The 22,097-nt window shown below is 44.8% G+C and overlaps 1 protein-coding gene across 1 annotated transcript in view; it reads right to left on the bottom strand.

Annotated features, from left to right (window-relative positions):
- RSPO3 (R-spondin 3) overlaps nt 1-22,097 on the bottom strand; it is an 85,133-nt gene that overhangs the window by 15,252 nt on the left and 47,784 nt on the right. The window contains exon 4 of the mRNA XM_077811734.1: nt 20,167-20,364. Coding sequence (XP_077667860.1) covers nt 20,167-20,364 — 198 coding nt within the window. The remainder of the gene's footprint in view (nt 1-20,166; nt 20,365-22,097) is intronic.

Below are 22,097 nucleotides of genomic sequence, written 5' to 3'. Positions count from 1 at the left end.
TCAAGTTCTGCAAGGAATGGTGTGGGTATATGGATGTGCAGACGTACATTCTGTAGTATCTCTATCTACCTAACTGAGTTGGGGTATTTGTGACTGTGCTAAATGTATTAATAAACTATTTGTAAATATAGAAGAATTCCTGTAGTGTGAGTGTTGCTACTGTGCACATCGGGGTTCCCAAGTATATAATAATTTGAATAATAGTGGGCCTGATCTTTGGACAAGAACCTGTCAACCCTGGGGATTCTTAAGTAATCAATATAATATACATGTAATCTATAGACTTTGTTTCCCATCCCACTATTAAATGGGCCTTAGGCCTAGTAAAAAAGAGAAACCACTGACAATTCCCCCACATCTGAGTGTATTAGCCTGTTACCTGGTATCTTTGTTGCTACGCAGTGTACTGCACTGCCTGATCAGTTCGTGTGGCCTCAGAGTCACAAATACACACCCTGTTGTTACCCTTTCGCCACTTGTGCATTTAGTCTTTCCTTACAAAGCTTACAGCAAAAGGAGGTGTCCCCACAGCCTTCACTCCTCAGCCCAAGCTCACCCTCTGAGCTTCTCCCCTGCTTCCTGTTCCTCCCACTTATATCCTCCCAGTACTGAGCTAATTGCCCCAATAGCTCAGCAATCATCACCCCAGGGTCAGTAATCCCCAACAGCAATTGATTAATTGGCATCAATAAAGCCTGCATTCTTCCCAATGCTACAGGAATCTCAGCTACTGCTCAGGAACTCAGAGTGCTACTAATAGTGCCCTGTCGCACACCTCCTCCTCCCCTTATTGCACCTGTGGTTTTTTCTTGCCTCTGAAAGAGGTCTTCTTTGCTGTCAGTACCCTGCCCTCGTTACAGAGTTGGGATTCTACTGGAGGTTCTTGTGCCTTTTGGGGCTGGCATTCCATGGATCATTGGTGAGGGACTCCCGGATTCCACCCAAAAAAGGTACACCTACAAGGTGGAGGTTTCTCCACATCTCCATCTCGGCCCATTGGTCATCACACCAATCATATTCCACAGGTCTTTCCTCCGGCTTATCTCTACCCTTGTGAATTGTCCCTCTAGAGCCACTGTTTAGGGATTCCTCTCTTTCCCTGACTTATCTTGCCCCTGGTTCAGGACTGTTGGGGCAGGTTCACTCACCAAGGCTTCTTTGTCAGGACCCCTCTCCCATTCTGACTTGTTTTTGATCCTATGCCTTGTCCAAGGCTTGTTCTTCCTGGGAGTTGACCAAGCTGCTGCCTCCCTTTGCCTCTAGGTGTTCCTGATCTAGCATTCCCTGCCTCACCGCCTCCTCCTTGCATTTTTCTCCTCCCCACAAGTCCTCCAATGTGTTGCATCTTTCTGAGCTTGTTACCATATATTTAGGTTATCACACACTGGACCTGGAGGACTACCTGGAGGGTCTACACTCATGAGTTTTTTATGTAGACCCATTGGTTGGGGTCCTTCCCCCATCAGCTCTCCTTTTCCCATAAGGGGAATGGGGGTCCAGTCAGTTCCTAGAATTACTGAGGAAGGCAGCAACTTTACTATGCCTACACTCTGCTATTTAAATGTTCCTCCTACTTCAAAGAGGATGACAGCCAGGGGGCATAAATGCCTTTTTCCCCTGTATACAATAAATCATTATCATTGCTCCCTCCTGTCGCCGCTGAAGCTTAACCAGGAGGCTCCATATAAGGGAACACAGTTCCACTGAATCCGCAGTGTCCCTTGCTGTTCTTCAGCTGACTTTTGACAGGAATTGTCCTAATCCCAGGTCCCCTCTTTTATACCTGTCCACCCACAGAACTCTGCAAACCCTCAGTCCATGCAGGGCAGTATCTTTTTATGTGCCCTTTGTCCCCACACTGGTAGTAAGCTACTGCATGGGCAATTGTGGTACCCTTGTTCATAGATGTCGACTCCACGGGTGCTCTGGGGGTGGAGCACCCACAGTGAAAAATTAGTGGGTGTTCTGCACCAACTGGCAGCCAAGTTCCCATTCCCGCCTTTCCCCTTTTTCCCCCAGAGCGCGCTGTGTCCCCGCTCCTGAGCCTACCTCCCAGCATTTCCTGACTGCTGCCGCCAAACAGCTGTTTGCATGCTCCAGGACAGGGGGGAGGACCGGGAACATGGTGCGCTAGGGGAAGAGGCAGGCCTGGGGCAGAGACTTTGGGGAAGGGGTTGGAATGGGGGCAGGGAAAGGGTGGGAAGAGGTGGGCCAGAGGCGGGGCCTCATGGAAGGGGTGGAGTGGGGGGGAGCAGGGGCAGAAGAGGAGGTCAAGCACCCACGGAAAAGAGGGGAAATCGGTGCCTATGCCCTTGTTCATTCTATGAATCCCCTTCCCAGGCTTCATTGCATGAGGTTCTTCAACCTTATTTCTACCCTGTCCTTGAGCGTAGAGGTACGGAGCTCTTTCTATGGAAAATCTGCCTCCACATATTCCTCCGTTAATTTTATTGCTGCCTCTAATGGTTCTGACAGATGTCTCCAGACCCAGAGCCATGTAGTCTCAGGGAGGCTCTCTGTAAACTCCAGAGTCCATTAGGGCTTCAGTGACCTGGCTATCTGGCTGTAACCACAGAGTGTTCCAGTCTGACGATTTCTGTGCAAAGACCCAAGGATGTGTCCTGCAGTTCCTTCTTGCCACCCTGAAGTTTTGGTGGTATTTCTCTGGTGACAGGCCCACCCTATGTAAAATAGCAGCCTTCAATTTATCATAATCTTTGGCATGGTGCTCACTCAAGGCCACATAGGACCCCTGAGCCTCGCTGGCCAGATAAGGGACTAGCCGAAGTTCTCATGCACCTTTGTCCCATCTGGTGGTAATATCCACCAACTCAAAAGTTAGTAAAAAGGCATCAGGGTCATCCTCTGGGCCATTTTACATAGTCCTAGGTCTACCATTTGATTTCCAGTCCCTGAGCTGTTGCTATACCTGGGCCTATTGCTTGGTGAACCCCTGTAATGTTTGCTGCTGCTCTGCCTGTCAACCCAGAAGTGCTTGCCTCTCTACCTGCTAGGTTTTCTGCATCTCTTTTTGTTGTTCCACTAGCCAGCGCAACATATTGTCCATTGTGCATAGATCCCCTGCCTTCGCTCAGGTCATCCCTCAAGTGTCCTTCTCTCAGCTGAGAGGGTTAATGCTCCTAGATGAGCCCCTGCATCTCGCAGGATGCCTCTGTCCGCTACCCAGTGTGCTGCACTCAAGTGTCAGTAATCCTGCAACAGAAACTGATTGATTGGCTTCAATTAAGCCTTCACTCTTCCCAGTGCTGCAGCAACCTTAGTGACCAGAGTGCCACGAATAATGCCCTGTCACACAGCTGCTTTTCCTAGGGGAAGGCACTGTGCCTACATTATTCCCTTATTCACCAGTCTAACTCTTTTAGTCACCAGTGGCTAATAATAATGAATGATAATATTTTCCACAGGTATTTCACCCCAAAGTGTTTTGCAGGCTGTCTGCATACAGCCCTTCCGATATGCAGATACCCTGGAGCAGGAATACGCCAACCATCTAATGCTCAGCACACTTCATGATAGTGAGAGGAATGGGACATTTTGGCCAAGAATTCCATACTCTTCAGCAAGTGCTATGGAAGTCTTTAATGTACAGGCAGAGCAGACAGAAGGTAACATTTTCAAAAGCTCCTAAGTCAGTTGGAAGCCACAATCAAGGGGAGTTAGGCACCTAAATACCTTCAAAAATCTGGCCTGAAGTACCTAACTAACTTTGGAAAATGGGACTTAGGCTCCTAAGACACTTGGTTAGTCTCTAAGGTGCCACTAGTACTCCTTTTCTTTATGCACTTTTGAAATTTTACCTAGGACTTTCATTTCCTAGGTGTCTTTCTAAAGACAACCCCCTCCTCCCCCTCCCCTCCCCCCCCAGTAAACTGACAGATACTCAGTGGTATCTATCCTGAAAGGATAAAGGGTTCAGTTGAACCTAATGGGATGAGAGTGATTTTCAGGGAGAAAATTTAGGCACCCTAGAGCCCTAATCCTGCAAAGTGATTCGTGCAGGTGGGCCCCTGTACTCATATGAAGGCCCATTTAAGTCAATGGAAAGCCATATAGGCATAGGGAGACTCCATTGACACGGTGCACCTTACAGGGTTGGGGTCTACCATCTGAGCCAATTTCAGGTTTTGCTAAGTCTTATGTTTGATGGTTTTAGTTTGGTTTAAGACCATTAGAAAGTAACAAAAATATATATTGCATTAGGGAGTATGGCCTTGGCCATGTGTGAACCATGTTAAAACACAGTATCCATGCCACCTTTGTTCCCTATCCTGCCTTTGTTCCCTATCTCTAACACAGAGACAATGATACTTCCCTACCTTTGTAAAGTGCTTTGAGATCTACAGATGACAGGGTGTGATTCAAAGCCCATTGAAGTCAATGAAAAGACTCTGACTGATTTCAATTAATGTTGTATCAGGCCCCACAAGAAGACAAGTATCATTATTAAGTGGAGTAGGGAGCTCATGGTGCTCTTTTCCTGAGGGTCATTGCTTGTTCACACTTGATGGTAGCAGTGGCTGGATCACCAGCACTGGCATATTCCCCATGCACCCACCAAACTGTTGAAGAAATAAAGTCAGTTCCTTTGGGTTTAAACTAAATCCTTCTGGTTTAGCAATCCACATTTCTACTTAAGCAATAAACATCTGCCATTCATTAATATTAATTATAAATGGTCACTAGCGCATGGGATCCAAGTCCAGCAGCTGAGATTTTTCCAAATCTGACCTCATTAGAGTTTGTATAAAAAGTGTTCAGAAGGATCCTTCTAAGCTTGAAGCCAACAATAAGTGCAGTTTGCAGTGCACAGCATTTAGATTATGCACTTAGAACAAGAGCAACCCGAAAGGGTGATGGGAAATGGGGGAAGGGAAAGGGAAAGAAAATGAAGCCTGGGAGGGTATTCCTTCAAATGTTTAAACATTTTAGACCTTTATGTAGGCTAATAACAAGGAGAGGCATTGTCCATAATGACACTGTGCCATCCCTTGAACATAACTGTAAATGAAAGGTTGCATGAATTAAAGGTTGTGTAGCTCATGTTTCAGGAATGTAGCTGTGTTTCATGTCTGAAGCCTCTTTTCCTTTTAAACAGAGTTCTTTAGATGACAAATGGGGGGGGGGGGGTTTGAGAATTTCAGAAAGCAAATGGGTAAAAGTAAATACAAGCTTAAGAACAAAGTAGAGACCTGAATGTAGCTGTAAATCTTCCTATTGGGGCTACTGTTTGTCATAGATATCGGCTGAAATGTCACTCATTGCTGATTTCACTCTTTACCCAAAAAACAGTGGGCCAAAAAACCTTCTATAGTTAATAATTAAAATCCACAGAGAGGGGGAATTAAAATCATGTACTGTATGCTTCACTTGTAGACAACTGGCTCATGATTTTGCTGTCATTCTTTATTGCAAGGAACTAATGGTATGATTATTAACACTGATTTTTTGGAATATGTTATGAATCATGATTTCTGCAGTCACTGAATTTTTAATCAATAATTAGTTCTTAGGGTTGTTTTTTCCTAAGTTCCCGCTAGTGCAAAAAGTTATGTTAACGAACTAAAAAAAAAAAAAAAAATACTGAGAAATAAACATTATTTGTTGCAACTAATTCAAAAAGGAATTACATTCTCCATGGCCGTAACATATATCAATATGCAAACACAGTGGACCAGATCCTCAACTACTGTAAACTGCCAATGGAGCTACACCAATTTATCTCACCAACCTCATTGAAACTCTTTGTGAAATACTGGCACACAGCAAAGTCCTGCGTGCATCCTACCATAGCGATCCTAGGCTTCCGAAGAGCTATAGAAAACTGAGCCAGACATGATAACTTGCTTCTCCATTTACATGGACAAAGTGAAATGAGGGGGTGGGATACAGGGAGCTGATTATATGTCCCTGATTCAGGGTGGTCTGGCCCAAATGGGCAGAGGATCAGGCTCTACATTTAGTATTTGTGGCTCAAGCATGCCCTTCCGGAGAAGTCCTATAACATTTAATAGGGATGAAAACATTGGAGTTCTATGGAAATGTAATAGGGCACTGTAGAAATTATTATAATTACTTATAGTATTTCACAGGAATGTGTGTATGTATAAACACATATATATTTATCTACACTGATATTGACATATATTATAATCAATCTATAGCATCTAGTATGCCCCTACTGTTGTATATAATTCCATAGGTTGGCTTAACAAAACTGTAGAAAGGTTTTTCATTCTCTATTAAATTCTAAGGAACTGTAAGGGTTTAATACAAAATTCCTGATTGTCAGATGAGCTGTGCTAAACCTCTCTCACACACACAAACACACACACACACACACACACAAGCCAAATTTAAACTGCTACTCAGCTGTGACTTTCAGTAGGTTAAATACCAAGGTATGTAGTGGATTCTTCATTGTTTGGAATCTTTAAATCAAGACTGGATGTCTTTCTAAAAGGTATGCTCAGACTCAGCCACAAGTTGTTTGGCAAGCTTCAGGAATCACTGCATGACATTGATAGCCTATGTTATGAAGCAAGACAGACTAAACAACCATAATGTTTCCTTCTGGCCATAAGACCTATGAATCTATAGTAATATTTTTTGATGTTGACACCTAATGGGGAGCATTCTAAAGCTCCTCTTAGAGCTTTGTAATAAAAAACTATAGCTGAAGGTATTTTCTTTTTAAAATCTGTGGGGAAGGTTCTTGGAAGCCAGGGGCGGGGTGCTGGCCTGTGCAAAGCAGGTGGAAGTTCTGGTGATGGAGCTGGGGTGGTTCATTGAGAAGATACAAGACCAGAGATGCAGAGAGCTGAGTAGGAGGAACTGCCTGGGTGGGAATGAATAGACAATGATTCAGCAGGATGAGTAGGAACAGCAGCTGGAAAGTCTTTCTTTGTTTTCATTTTATAATAAAGGAATTTTGAAAATAACCCCGTAGAGCCTCATCCAAATCCCACTGACTTTTGTGAGCTTTGGATCAGGCCGATCACAAATATGGCAAATTATACAACAGTGAGTGAGTACTATAGCTTTCCGTGATTTACACTGCCATAACAGCATTGCTATACATGGAAGTATTCCATGGACCAGGATTTAACTCTGATTAAACAGTGTTGTATGCGTCATCATTAAACTTGAAAACATCCACTGCCTCTTTTACTCTGTGGCCAACATTTTCCAAATGTTTTGCATTCTTTGACCCCATTTGTTAGATGTACTAGTGAATTTCTTTTCTCTCTCTCATGCTTCTTTCCAAGACCCAAAAATCAAAATGGGGAAGGGCCCAGGTTCGTGCTAGTTAACCCTTCCTGCCAGCTTAGCCAGTTCCAGTCCCCTTCATCACCACTATATGGCAGTACTACCCAGGCAAGATTGACCGGTCTGCAGCACTCTGCTAGAGAGTGGAGAGCGAGTAAATTGGCAAGTTGCCCCTTTCTATTTTTGTGGCAGGGAGGAGGAGTTCAGAAGTGCTGATGATTATGGGCTGGCAGACAAGGTGAAGGCAGAGGGGTAGGGGCTTGTGGTACAGCAGGTTATTGTATTTTTCACCTTCTGTTTTCTCTTGCAGATATGAGGCATCTAGGATAAAGTCCTCCGGGAACATAAGGGGGCACAATAAAGGTTCATTAATGGTAAGAAAAACAGTTTAATTAGTTCATTTATTTGATTTAGCGATGTGGGGAGGGTGGCTACAGCGCAGTCAGCATTTCAACATGCAAACACTAACAGCTTTCTCTGTGTTCCCTTCACAGGAGCAGCCGACCAAACACTTCATGTTTTTAAGTTTAAAAATGGTTTATGTCCTCGTTAACCAAATATCAAGGTTGTTTACTTGCAGTGAGTCCAGCACAATTTAGAGCATGTTCCAGAAGAGCTAAGGGCAGCCGAGTGACCCCGGCAACTGCTCTCTGTCCTGCCAGAACAAGGAAGAAAGGAAGAAGGCAAAGGAGAGGAGTTGGAAGAGGAAGATGTGAGTGTCTCCAAGAGGCACAGAGGCAGCAGCCAGCCAAGCAGTCTGATAGTCTAAGGCCCTTTTGAAAATCCTAGTGTTGTACAGTCACCCTTTGGCCACAGACATTTTCAGCTTGCCTAGGTGCATAGCACATGTTATCTTGTGCATACAGAATAGCTCAGCTGCACATGCAAAGGGTCTTTGATAGTGTGGGCCTTTGAGTGTAACATAATTGCCCAACCCTGACCTGTCTCCCCTTTCCTCTTGGAGTTATTAGTCAAAATGCGGAATTAATTCTCACATAAGAAAAGAAGAGATAGCATAAAGGTCTAGTTGTTATGAGAAATAGTTTTACTCTTTATTGGGCTCTTAGGGTCAGATTTTTAGGCACATAAAGATGCAGATAGCACCTAGTTCCAATTCTGAAAATCCTACTACGCATCTATCTGCATCTTTGGGTGCCTACATTCCTTTAAAAACCTGGGGCTGAATGAGGAAAAGGCACTGCAATCCATAAAGCTTGAGTTTGGCACCTAGGACCCATATACAATGTATGTGGGGAGATAGGTGCCTTAGATTGTGATTCTCAGACACCAGCATGTTAGGCGAGAAACTGCCTAAGCTAGCCAATGGGAGATACTAACAAGCAGGCTGTATGCTGAGACCCTCCCCTCTCTTGGAGATGAACAACTAACCTCAGGCTGCAGCCTATCTCTGCATAGCAATTCACAGGTTCATGGTGGTAGACACCTTATAACTTTTAGAGCAGTTGCATAGGATGTTGGGCACCCAGGCTCAGTTACCACTCAGACACAGGGGGAGAAAGAGCATGCACCGTAAGGTAAGAGACTCCTGTTCAAATCCTAAGTACTGAGCTATGGGATATTCTGCTACAGGGCTTCCTTAATCTCTCTTGCTAAAGCTATTCTACTGTGGCTAAATAATAAAACAAAACAACAATTAGAGCAGAGGGCCTGGACCCAGGGTCTCCAACTCCTTGGTGGGGCCCTTTCCACCAGGCTACCAAGTCATTCTCTCTTTTTCTTGCTCTCTTTCTCTGTCCCAATGATTATTTAGGTATTTAAGACACAGTGGAACAGCTTCAACAGGACAGACTGAAGCAGCCCCACATCAGAAAATCCCATAGGTCAGTGACGGGAGACCTGGGTTCAAATCCTTTCTCCCTCTCTGCCTAAGCGGAGGAATTGAACCTGGATTTCCTACTTCCCAGGCAACTCCTGTAACCAGTGAGCTAAAATTTATAAGGCATGCTGTTGCTCCTCCTCCTCCAGCTGAGTTCTGAATGGAACCTGATCCTATAGACAGCTGCTGGGTTGGGCCATGTATGTGTCTTAAATGTCCGAGTGCCCGTCTTCCTGAATTGCTCTGGGCCTTAGGTGGGACATAGGTGTCCAGATGCTTTGGGTATGTCTACACTGCAATAAAAGACCCCTAGATGGCCCATGTCAGCTGATTTTGGCTTGCGGGGACCAGGCTGCAGGGCTATAAAATTGCATATAGACGTTCAGGCTAGGGTGACCCCCCCCCGATCCCGAAATGAGTGGGACAGTCCCGAAATGCAGAGTTCAAGTCCTGGTCTAGGCTGAATGAGTCCGGGACAGCATTTGTCCCTGATTCCCTGCGGCACCACGCTGCACCTGTCTGCACACTCAAGGGTGGTGCCAGCCTCTTCCCGGTGGAAGGGGCTGGTTGAGGTGGGCCTTAGCCCCCCCTTTGCCATACAGCCCTGACCCTTCTCTTTCCCTGAGGCCCAGTCCCTGCCCTTGTCTTCCTCCAAGTCCCCAGCCCCTTCTCCCCCGAGGCCCCACGCCCTGCTCTTCCTCTTCCCCCTGTGGCCAGGTCACAAGCTGCAGCCAGGCAGTAGTAAGAGCTCCCAGGGAGCCTCGACCACTGTGGGGAGCCCTGGACACTCCACCTGCCCTGGGTGGCGCACCACAAGGGGCGGGGACATGGGTCAGGGGCTGCTCTTAAGCACCCTGGCCCCCATCCAGGGCAGGTGAAGGTTCCAGGGCTTCCCACAGCAGCCCAGGCTCCCTGGTCAGCTCTTACCACAGCCCAGCTCTGGCTTCTGGCCTGGCTAGAGGATGGGTCCTCAGGGAGAAGAGATGGAGCAGGGGGTGGGGCCTCAGGAAAAGAGGAGGGGCAAGGGTGGGGCTCCTGCATGTGTCCTGCTTGTGCCTTTTGAAAAGGTGGTCACCTTCAGATTTTGGCTGAAGCCCAAGCTCTGGGACCTCATGAATGGGGAAGGTCTTGGGCCAGCCATGGGTGTTTTATTGCAGTGCAGACACCCTTAGAGTGAAGCAGCAGTGTGCACACCCAGAGGCAGAAATTTAGGCATGGAGGGAACCTTTACCCTGAAAATTTAGACCGTTTGGGCACCTACCAGGGTTAGGCAAGAGTTTTGTGCATCTAAGTGGAACCAAAACAGGGACTTAAACCCCTAAATTAGGATTTAGGCGCCTAACTCCTTTTCAGCATTCAACCCCTGGCTTTAAGGGTCAGATTCCATACTACACCTTTCAGGTTTGGCGGGTCACAGGTGGTTTTGTGCTAACTTTGCCCCTCTGAGATTCTGGGCTGGTCCAGGGGCCAGTGCAGCTCCAGTTGTAAGTGCCAGCCACTGCTCTAACTTACACCAGCTTCACTCAGCCATCTGTAGGCTGCTCTGCAGTCTTGAATAGCCAAAACACACAGTACTCAGGCCAATCCTTCCCTGCCTAACTTTGTATGCGCCTGGGGCTGTGAGTGGGGATGACCTAATGCAGTCTACACTAGCTCTCTGCTTGAGGAAACCGCAGGAGGCCATTTAAACTGGTTTTGCAATCCCTGAACAGCTGTAAAAGGGACACAGAACTGGACCCTTAGTCTCAGCAATGCTACTAATGAAGGATAGAAATGTGTTAAAGTTAAAGAGTCAAAACCCCAGCTAGGAAAGGAAACAAAGGGCTCTCTTGGCAGAAACAAACAGAAAATAAACAATCAAACTCTTCACAAGACAGATTCCTCAATTATAGTAGCTTGGACACACAAGAGGCCAAAGCTATGACCCAGTGGCATATACACAATGTAAACACAAGGATGCAGTAATTAGCTTCATGTTAATTTTGAAGCTTCAGAAGCCTGGTGACTAATCATGCAGCAAGGTCATTAACCATAGCCATACTGGTTTCTTTCACACAGAATGCACTCCTTTACTGTTGCATTAGAGAAATGTATTACTGTGATGTCTCAGCTTTGAGCATTTGGGTCCTTGTTTTAAATGTCACTAGCCTATATATGTCTGGGGGACAGTGGAAGGGTTTAACATTATCTGGGATTGGACTATCATACCTTCCCATGTACCTCTGGGTAAAACTTTGTAAGTAAAAAAGTAACCTTGCAGAGCAGTCAGTACCAAAAATGGCCAGAGTTCCTGGACTGTTCTTTTTTTAGATTAGGAGCAGTTATTAAAACATAGTACATTTGAGAATTATGGGCCTCACCCAGAATCCACTGACACCAATGAAAAGCCTCCCATTGACTTTAATAGACTTTGGATCAAGCCTTTCATTTTTAATGTGTGGAATAGACAGGGATAGCCAACCTATTTACTTTCCCATTCCTCATGGGTATGGCTACGTTTTAGTCAGGGCTATTTTTAGTAAAAGTCATGGGCAATAAACAAAAATTCATGGCCCATGAGCTTCCATGACTTATACTAAAAATGCCTGTGATTAAATCATGGGGGAGCGGGGTCGCTGGAGGGACATAGGGGGCTGCTGCTGGGGGGGGGTGCCTGGGGCCAACAGCACCAGCAGTTGGGGGCCGCGGACCATGGCTGCTCCAACCGGCTGCCCGGGGACCACTGCCAGGGCCGCCAGAGCAGTGGCTAGTGTGGCTGTTCCGGGGGCCACCTGAGCAGCTGGCCCTAAAGCCAGATGCTTGGGAGGTCCTGGAGTCAGCCATACTGGCCCCTGCAGAAGTCACAGAGGTCACAGAAAATCACGGAATCTGTGAGACTTCCACAACCTCTGTGACAGACACGGAGCCCTATTCATGGGTTGCTTCCACTTTGGACTAAGCAGGTGTTCCTCCACTGCAGGATGTCCATTACAATAACAAATACAATAGCCCTAATACATAATAGTCATGCCTGACTAATCTAATTGCCTTCTATGATGAGATAACTGGCTCTGTGGATGAGGGAAAAGCGGTAGACGTGTTGTTCCTAGACTTTAGCAAAGCTTTTGACACGGTCTCCCACAGTATTCTTGCCAGCAAGTTAAAGAAGTATGGGCTGGATGAATGGACTATAAGGTGGATAGAAAGTTCACTAGATTGTTGGGCTCAACAGGTAGTGATCAATGGCTCCATGTCTAGTTGGCAACCGGTATCAAGTGGAGTGCCCCAAGGGTTGGTCCTCGAGCCGGTTTTGTTCAATATCTTCATAAATGATCTGGAGGATGGTGTGGATTGCACCCTCAGCTAGTTTGCAGATGACACTAAACTGGGAGGAGAAGTAGATACGCTGGAGGGTAGGGATAGGATACAGAGGGCCCTAGACAAATTAGAGGATTGGGCCAAAAGAAATCTGATGAGGTTCAACAAGGACAAGTGCCAAGTCCTGCACTTAGGAAAGAAGAATCTCATGCACCGCTACAGACTAGGGACCGAATGCCTAGGCAGCAGTTCTGCGGAAAAGGACCTGGGGTTACAGTGGATGAGAAGCTGGATATGAGTCAACAATGTGCCGTTGTTGCCAAGAAGGCCAATGGCATTTTGGGATGTATAAGTAGGGCATTGCCAGCAGATCGAGGGACATGATCGTTCCCCTCTATTCGACATTGGTGAGGCCTCATCTGGAGTACTGTATCCAGTTTTGGGCCCCACACTACAAGAAGGATGTGGAAAAATTGGAAAACGTCCAGCGGAGGGCAACAAAAATGATTAGGGGGCTGGAGCACATGACTTATGAGGAGAGGCTGAGGGAACTGGGATTGTTTAGTCTGTGGAAGAGAAGAATGAGGGGGCATTTGATAGTTGCTTTCAACTACCTGAAAGGGAGTTCCAAAGAGGATGGAACTAGACTGTTCTCAGTGGTAGCAGATGACAGAAGAAGGAGTAATGGGCTCAAGTTGCAGTGGGGGAGGTTTAGGTTGGATATTAGGAAAAACTTTTTTATTAGGCGGGTGGTGAAACACTGGAATGTGTTACCTAGGGAGGTGGTGGAATCTCCTTCCTTAGAAGTTTTTAAGGTCAGCCTTGACAAAGCCCTGGCTGGGATGATTTAGTTGGGGATTGGTCCTGCTTTGAGCAGGGGGTTGAACTAGATGATCTCCTGAGGTCCCTTCCAACCCTGATATTCTATGATAATACTGTTTTGTCAAGACTTAAGGAGAACATACTCTACTATTTCATTCCCTCTCCTGTCAATTTTCATTGGGCTGCCTGTGCCTCTTCTGAAAGAGGCTACAGTATTGCCAGGGAGGCCAGCCTCACACTTTAGGCAACACTGGCCTAGATACTAGCAGTAGGGTTCATTACTAGCCAGGTGCTCTTGCTAACCCTACAGAAACACCCAGGCAGAAATTCCAATATACCCATTTTATAGATTTAACTACTCAAACAGCAAACCTCCCCTTAAAACATATTTGCATATTTCTTTATTTTGCATTAATAAGAAAGAAGATTATGTGCAATCAGTGCAATCTGGGATATTCAGTTGACATTAAGGTCCAAAATTTCAACATCCTGTTCCACAAGTGAGGCCCTCACAATACATACTCAATCATTATGCAGGCCCAACATTGCATTTGTACGTGCAAACTGACACTGATGGGATCAAATGACTGTGGGGGACTCCTGTTGACCTCAATGGATTTGGCATCAAGCCCCTCAACAGTGCTCCCTTTGGTTACTAAACAATAAGAGTGAATTTCTGGCCCCAATGATGTCAGAGAATTTGCTATTAACTCCAAGAGAGCTATATTTTCAATACACAATATAATTATTTTTTATTTCCTGTTTTGTTTATCTTTTGTTACAAACTTCATGTGATTTTTCTGTCAGTTCTGTTTGGAACAGTTTAATTGAATGCTAATGAAAGCCAGGCTTATAAACAAAAGAAAGTGATCAGAGATCAGCTACACAACTTTTTCTTCGAGAGAAATACTAAATGAGCAGCTTACTTTACTTAGCAGCCCTTTGTGTTCCACTGATGTGTGTGACTCTGTGGCGTGTGAGTGAGTGTAAGGAAGGGGAATTTATCACTTAATATTTTAAGCCTGTTGGTATTATGTTACATTGTCTTCAGCTAAAGTAACAGCTACTCTAACCTTGATGAATGGCTTTGGGAATTTTAGCTGAGTAGTGTGTTTGGAAATCTAATGAAAGCCTGATAGGACTCCAACTATATCTATCAGAGCCAACTGCATATTTATCAGATCCGGTCTGGAAATATGTTGGACACACACACACACACACACTAATTAGGGATGAATGAACTAGTTTAATGAAACAACAGAACTGTCCTGAATCTTGGCCTTCCTGGCTATTCAAACCCAACTTGAACCTTTAGCTTCAGATATATGAAATGGAGAATAGGAACATTTTTCATCTACCTAGCTCCATCAACTTATTTCAATATAATCCCTTCTTCATTAAAATTGCTCCTGTCCAAATCCTTCTCTTTCCCCCCTTATTCCTTTGTCTCTTGCATTCTTCACTTAGAGATCACTCCCTGCCCAAAGAGATTGCTTCCTCCCCACTTCTAGGGTGCATTGAAGAATCACAAAGCACCCAGTTGGTTTTCCTTAGCAAAGTACTATCAAACCCCCTGGGCTAACCTGCTTCCAGGGAGCGCTCTCTCTTCTGCCTGTTCAAAAGCAATTCTCAGCACAGTCGTACCATGCTTCCAGGCTGCCCTGAGTTGACGATCACTAAACTCCAGTTAAAAATAATTGATCCCATCTGCTGTTGTCTATTTAGTTTATACTTAATTGTAAGCATGTTGGAGCAAGGACTGTCCTTTTTTTCCTCCTGTGTTTTTACAGAAGCGAGCACAATGGGTTCCTGGTCCATGACTGGGGCTCCTAGCCACTACAGTAATACAAGTAAATAATAATAATTAATACATTAATTAATGTTCCACAACAAATACCTGTATATGATACATTTAGCCTGCATATTTTTTGGATAATAAACACTGTTTCCCATGATATATTCTTGATTCATAATTTTTTGAGACTTTTAATATTTTAATCTTGGCAGATTGATGATGAAATGTTCTTTGATAGCATTCAATAGTAGTGAGGCCAAGTGTATTGTTTAGTTGTGACTGGTCAGATAAGTCACATGGTATAGTTTTTCCACATTTGAATGAGCAGTTCTGGCAGAAAAACTCATGAATAAAAACTTAAAATTCATTTTCCACAAATATTTGTGCATGCAACTTTGACGTTTGGTTTCCTGCCAGTAAAAGCCAATCTCATGTACCTTTGCAGAACCACAAAAAAGGTCACGAGTATGGCCAAAAGTTCATTTATGAAAAAAATGTAAGGAAATCTTTCTGGATAATATGCAGTATTTGCTCAATTCTACCCATGGTGCTTTTTCCATTGTGTCCCATAATGCATTTTGCACCTCTGGAAATCTCAGCAGTACTTGGTATCATCATCTGTCTCATGGCAGTGATCACAGCAAACTAGTGCATCAGTTGACTCTCACGCAGTGGGATTTTCATTGAAAAGTCAAAATCAAAGATGGATCTCAACATTGGCAGGGAAAAGAAGCATCTAATTAAACTGGAGGGTGCTTGTGTCTTGGAGAATGGATTATAAGACAGAAAACACAGATGAGGGAGAGAAAGGAAAGGGATCAGTTGGGAAGCAGGATCAGTTGCTGGGCAAAGGATCAAGTATATTGCAGACTGGATGAATTTGGGCATCATAGCTTGGAATGGGTAAAAAAATACCAAAACAAACCCTCAGAAGTTTTGAGTGAGGATGGAAGTGTTAGAGTGTCCTACCTGGGACATGAGACCATAGAAATTGCTATGTTGGATGAGACCAGTGGTCCATCTTGGCTAATGTGGGCAGCGGTAGCCTGATAAATTGAGACTGGGATAACTATTTACAGTTTGATTCACCTAATTATCCCAGTTTGCTTACATCCCGCCTCAGAACCTAGCACCTTCTCCAATGAAGACCTCTCATTCTACTTCAATGAGAAGAAAACAGAAGCAGAATTACAACCCATCTTGACAGACCAAAGAACACAATAGCCAAATGAAAGAAAAGAATCTTTCCATGCACTTTATCTGAATCTGCCCACTCACCAAAGGCAAATGCCTATGAAAGATACCAGCAATTTAGCTGACTAACACCCTGTCTCTAATCTCACCTTCCTGAGCCAAGTCACAGAGACAATTGTGGCAAACAAACTCATCATCACTTGTCCTTTGCCAATGCTCTAAATCCCTAACAGTCAGGATACAGACTTAGATTCAGCATGGAAACAGCACTTGCTGAACTAGCTAATGATCTGCTTATGACCATGGAGGAATGACTAACTTCAGTGCTGATACTACTAGATCTGTCAGTGGCCTTTAACATAATAGATGTAACAACATATGCGTTGCAAAATAGCTTTCTGTGTTACTTAAGTGTGGTTTTCATTTTTTTCTTAAGAGTGAACCCAGTTTTGCTTTTTTTCCCTTTGCTTTTCTAGAACTTTCTTTCCCCCTGCTTCCTACTGTGTAGCTTGCTGAATGAATTTAGCCTGTGGAGCTCTCGTATATTTGAGGTGTCACTCAAGAAGGAACAAAACTTTCTTTTTGTGGAAGAGGGGGAGGTCAGAGTAAGGAGGCAGACGTGGCCTGGAGATTAAGGTGAAAAGCTTCATTTCCCTTTTTCCAGTAGAAAAGTAAGTATAGACTTTTAGCCTTAAGTCTCAGTTTCCTGGCTTGTGTCACCATAATCCCGTCCTTAATGTTATTTTAACCTAGTTGGCTTTTTCTGTGAATTTCCGTGGTTTTATTAAAGATTTTCTTTTTAAAAAATCCATCTCCTTTATGGAGGTGTATGAAAGTGGAGAGGACAGAGAATCATGGTTACTGTTAGAGGGGTATGCTGTAGCTGTGGATTTAAAAACTTTCAAAAGAGCAAAGGACTCCATTTTGCCTTCAGACATACACACACACACAAATCCCACTGGGAAAGATGTTGTTGTAATTTATACTTCATCCAACCACACACTGGTTTCAAAGGGGTTGATCATAAAACAGGGCATACTATACTGGGTGTATATTATACCATACTGGGTGTAAAACAGGTCCATTACTTGCTCAAAAGAAACAACCTTATGCACTTTGCAAAAATAGATTTATTACCTTAAAGGACTTTTTGTGGCATACAATATTTTGCAAATATGGTTTGGCACAAGTCCCATAAAGCACAAAGTAAGAATTGACAGTAAAATACTTGAGGAGTTTCGTTTAAAGTACTAACTACACATGAACAGCAGACATTTTTCAAAGTGAAATGTCCTGACCAATATGAAGATGCTGCCAAAATACCATATGCATGCACAACATCATCATCATCACCCAAGAAAAATGTTATTTACAATCCCAGCATTAATGTTCAGTCCTGTGTTGTTTGCTCAGGTTTTGGCAGCAAAAAACAAAACAATATCCCTGCCCCTCCTCGCAAAAAAACCCCCCCAAAATCAAAAAACGGTTACTGACCCTTAGTTACTGAGGGTTGGCTAGATTGTCTCTCGAGCTGTGCAACTGCGTAGCAGCATTCAGAGGAAGTAAGAACCTATTTGTCTCTGAATCCAAGTCAACTGCATGCTGCAGAACAGCTGTGGAGTGGGGGCGGGTCCAAGGGCTGGGCACCTCTCTTGGAGTTAGCGTCTGCACTGTTGCAAGAGAAGCAGGATCGTCCCACCCGAGCCAGCGGGGCTGCATGTAGAATTCACACCGGGCTTTCAGATGCGCCTGCCGGTTGGCAGGGGCTGCTTTGCTCTGGCTTCTCCTGTGCTTTCCTCTGCTGCTGATTTTCACGGTTCCAGGCAGTCCAAGAGTCATAGCCGGGACCACTGGCCCCACTAATCAACTTCACACTGCGGAACAGCTGTGATGTGGGGGCAGGTCCTGGGGCTGAGTGTGGAGTTGATCAGCAGGGCCGGCAGCCCCGGCCATGACTCGTGGACCGCCTGGAGCTGTGAAACAGAGGAAAGCCCGGGAGGAGCCGGCCAGCACGTCCGAAAACACAGTGTGAATTCTGCATGCAGCCCTGCTGTTTCGGGCGGGCCGATCCTGCTCCTCTCGCAGCAGTGCAGATGCTAGCTCCAAGAGGCCCGCCCCCACTCCACAGCTGTTCTGTGGCATGCAGTTGACTCGTGGATCCCCTGGAGTGCCCGCGTGGACCTGTTTGCGAATTGCTCGTATATAGGAATAACTGGCTGCTCTGCTCTTTCTGTTCGCTATCGCCAGAGAAGGTGGGTAGGGTGTGGATGGGGAATGGATGGCTCCACCACCTTCAGTACGCTGCCCAGCAAAGCTAAGCTAGTACGGGGTGGAGGAAAGTACAATTTGCTGCTCCCATAGGCCAGCCCTGATCACTACCTCCCACAGCAAGGAGGATGCAGGAAGGGAATTGTAGCTCCCTGAGTCATCATTCCTTCTCTGTGATGCTCCTGTGTGGGGCAGGAACACCCCATCCTTTATTGTTGCCTGTGGCCTTATGAAACAATCCAGCCCTAAGAATATTAATAGTAGCAAAAAGTTTGTCCATTTCTATGCGTCACTTGCAGCAAACCATTGGTAACTGATAACCTACACAGGATTCTGGGAATCTCTGAAGCCTAGAATGTCTGCAGAGTTAATGTGAAGTGATGAAAGCAGCTGAAAGAATGGCTGAGAGCTCTTTGTTCAGAATATCACCAGGTTGATTCGTCACTGGATTTCAGAGTCTGTTACCATCCAGTTTTAAAGCTCTCAGCCATTTTGATTTTACGAATTACACCCGTGAGGTGTACAGCTACAGTAAGCATGTGTATGTCATACCAAGAGTCCTAGAGCGTTGTGATAGCAGAGGTAATTCAGCCAATCACTACCCTTACTCTACAGCTAATTTGCATGCAACAAGTTCATTGGTTATATGCGGGAAACTGCCCAGTTGGTGGAGTATCCATGTGACCAACCGGCACCTATGCAACTCACTGCAAATCTCCCAGCACGCGTGCACCCACGTACACTGGCTCCCCAGACACAAATCAACCACATAACCAGCGCACACAATCACCCCAAATATCACTCTGAAGCTCATGTCTGTTGAGTTAGTGTGAAGCGATGGAAACAGCTACAAGCCTGGTGAGGGCTCTTCTTGTTCAGAAGATCGCCAGGTTCAATCTTCCATGGGCTTTGCAGTCTGTTATGGCCAATTTTTCATTTTACAGCCCTTTGGGGCTTTTTTTTACACACATGACTACAAATTATACCTGCAGGACAGCACAGGCTTTCATCTACTAGTTAAATACTAATTTGGACCCAAAGCATGGCCCATCTTGTGTGTCCAGGCAGAGAGTGAGGGGTGTAAGGCCCTTTCTTACTCCCAGGGCTCTACCCATACCATGAGTAACAGTGCAGAAGGGGGAACAGCCTCTGTGGGGCTGTGACCCTTTCTTCGCATGTGGTTGAGGAGTGGGCAGGAAGAAGCAGGAACTGGGAGGGAGGAGCCGGTGGGTTCCATCCCCTCCCGTGTGACAGCCAGAGTAGCTGTGGGAAGAATGCTGTGCCAGGTATATGGGTTGGTGCAGTGCACTTCCCCACCAAATTCCCAGCTTAGAGTATGGGGCTAACATTTTTGGCCTCAGCTTATTTAGCTGTATGGTTTCCTCTAACTACACAGCCAGGTCTTGCACTAAACGCCAATGGCTGTTTTGCCTGCAGAACCCACTGAGAGGAGATACTTCTAGAGTTTGATCAGGCAGATTTTGTAAGGGGTCGGTGCAGTTTTTACTCTGTGCAAGGACACAATACCACATCTGCTCACTCAGGCCAAACACACACTAATGCCAGTGGGCATTTTGGTGGCTTAAGAAATGCAGGCCCAGGAGTTCAGAGGTGAATTATTAAACAAACCCAATGTCAATCTCATATGATGATGATAACATGGTACCTTTTCCTTCCTTCTGACATCTCTTTCTTTGTACAATACATTTTCTGTTTTCACTTGTAGCTGGGCATGGATTGCCCTGTGCTGAAGGATGCTGTACAATTTCTCTGACTCTTGTTTCATTTCCTCTCTTGAAGCCACATGTTTTTCCTTTCTTTGTGCAGGAGCTCCATGGACTCCACTCACTAGCTTCACAATGCACTGTAACAAACATACGACATGCTGAGCCAGACTGGAAGCTTTAGGAGCACACAATGCATACAAGATATTCGTTTTATTATGCACCAACCAAAATGTAAGAAAAATGAATTCATCTTTAAACTGAAAAGCAGGCTGGCCTTGAGTAAATAAATCTTCTTTCTAAGGCCAGTCTCAGATCAGAAATGGGCCAAATAGTGCTCTCAATTTCACCTGTCCAAATTGGGAGTAATTCTGTTTACCTAAATGGAGTTACTTTGGAGCTACAGAGGTATAACTAAGAGGAGAATGTGGCCTGTCCAGGATGTACTCAACTGTAAAATAATGCTAATCAATTATGTACAAGTACAATTATTTCACACTAGCTGCATTGCTTTTGCCAGTTACATTCCAGAATTATAGCCCCCCACAAAAAAAAATAAAAAAAAATTGGTTTTGGCAAAAATGAGGCATTGGGCCTGATTCTGATCACACACTTCTTTTTACAGAAGCATAATTCCACAGACTTCAGTGGAATCAAACTTGATTCACACCCGGGTAAGAGGAGAAACAGGCCCATGCTGTTCACTGTCTTGGTATTGAACAACTTTGTCAAGAGCCATGAAAGGGATGCTATTTGTAACACACACCAGGTAAAGATGGGCAAAACTGGGAGAGATGTTGGGTTTGGAGAACTTTTTGGTAGGGTTTTGCTTCTGCAAAGCCCAAACCAGGGAGATTTGGATCCAGCTCCCTTATTCTTTAGCAAAGAGTGTACCTTCCTAGACTTGTACATCACCTAGCGCATTTTGTGCGCTTTGGTAATGCTTATGTAGATAATTCTCAATGTTTAGGAGTGTGCTTTTGAATAATTGTCCTAGTTCAGCCCATCTCCTAATTTTTCTTCTGCAGATTAAGTGTAGTATACATTTAATACCATAGACATCCTCTATCTAGAGGAATACACCCTGCAACAATAGGAGGAGGATGGATTTAACGGCCTAATAGATTTTTTCCATCTCTGCAATTTATTTCCAAATTTTACAAACCCTGGAAGACAGCTGATCTCAAGCAATCTCCACTTAATTGTTATGTGGCTCATTTTGCATTTCATATTACATGTGAGGCTCTCCTGTTAATATAATAGGTCTTCACATGCACAGCAAAGGTCTGTTTTTTCTCTGCAGCTTTTAATGACTTTTCCTAGTAAAGACTGACTCATTGTTAAAGCAGCTAGGTCCTACGCAGCTTGAAACACACACTAAAGAAGCGGAAATGATTCTTCAGGTTTCTTGGATGGGATGAAAGTCCTTGCTTGGAAATCCCACTATCAAAACCATCACCCCCACCTGAGGTAAATATATATTTGGGAAGAGAGCTGCAAAACTATTGTACATTGTTTTTCTTCCTTTCAAACCTGCTCAAGCTTTGCTTCCCTCTCCAAATATGCACACAACTTCCACTGATTCCATGAGATTGACATCCACATTCATGGGGGTGAGCAGACTTCCACCAGTGCCAGGCGGTAGCACAGTGCTCTGTGGCTGCACAACATGAGGCAGTACAAGAAGCATAAGGACTGTTCCCCTCTGTGCGCTTTCCGAGTGACAGGACCAGTGTTGCCTATTCCCATGATTTTATCTTGATTTGCAACAATATTTGAAGTTTTAATTAAAGCCCCACCTCCTGGAGTCACATGATTACATCAGAATCTCAGCTTCCATTAGTTTTTAAGTGAGTTTCTACTCCTCATGGCT

The sequence above is a fragment of the Eretmochelys imbricata genome, chromosome 3, assembly GCF_965152235.1.
Source record: "Eretmochelys imbricata isolate rEreImb1 chromosome 3, rEreImb1.hap1, whole genome shotgun sequence".
NCBI classification, from domain to species: domain Eukaryota; kingdom Metazoa; phylum Chordata; order Testudines; family Cheloniidae; genus Eretmochelys; species Eretmochelys imbricata.
This window is presented reverse-complemented; position numbering and strand designations above follow the sequence as displayed.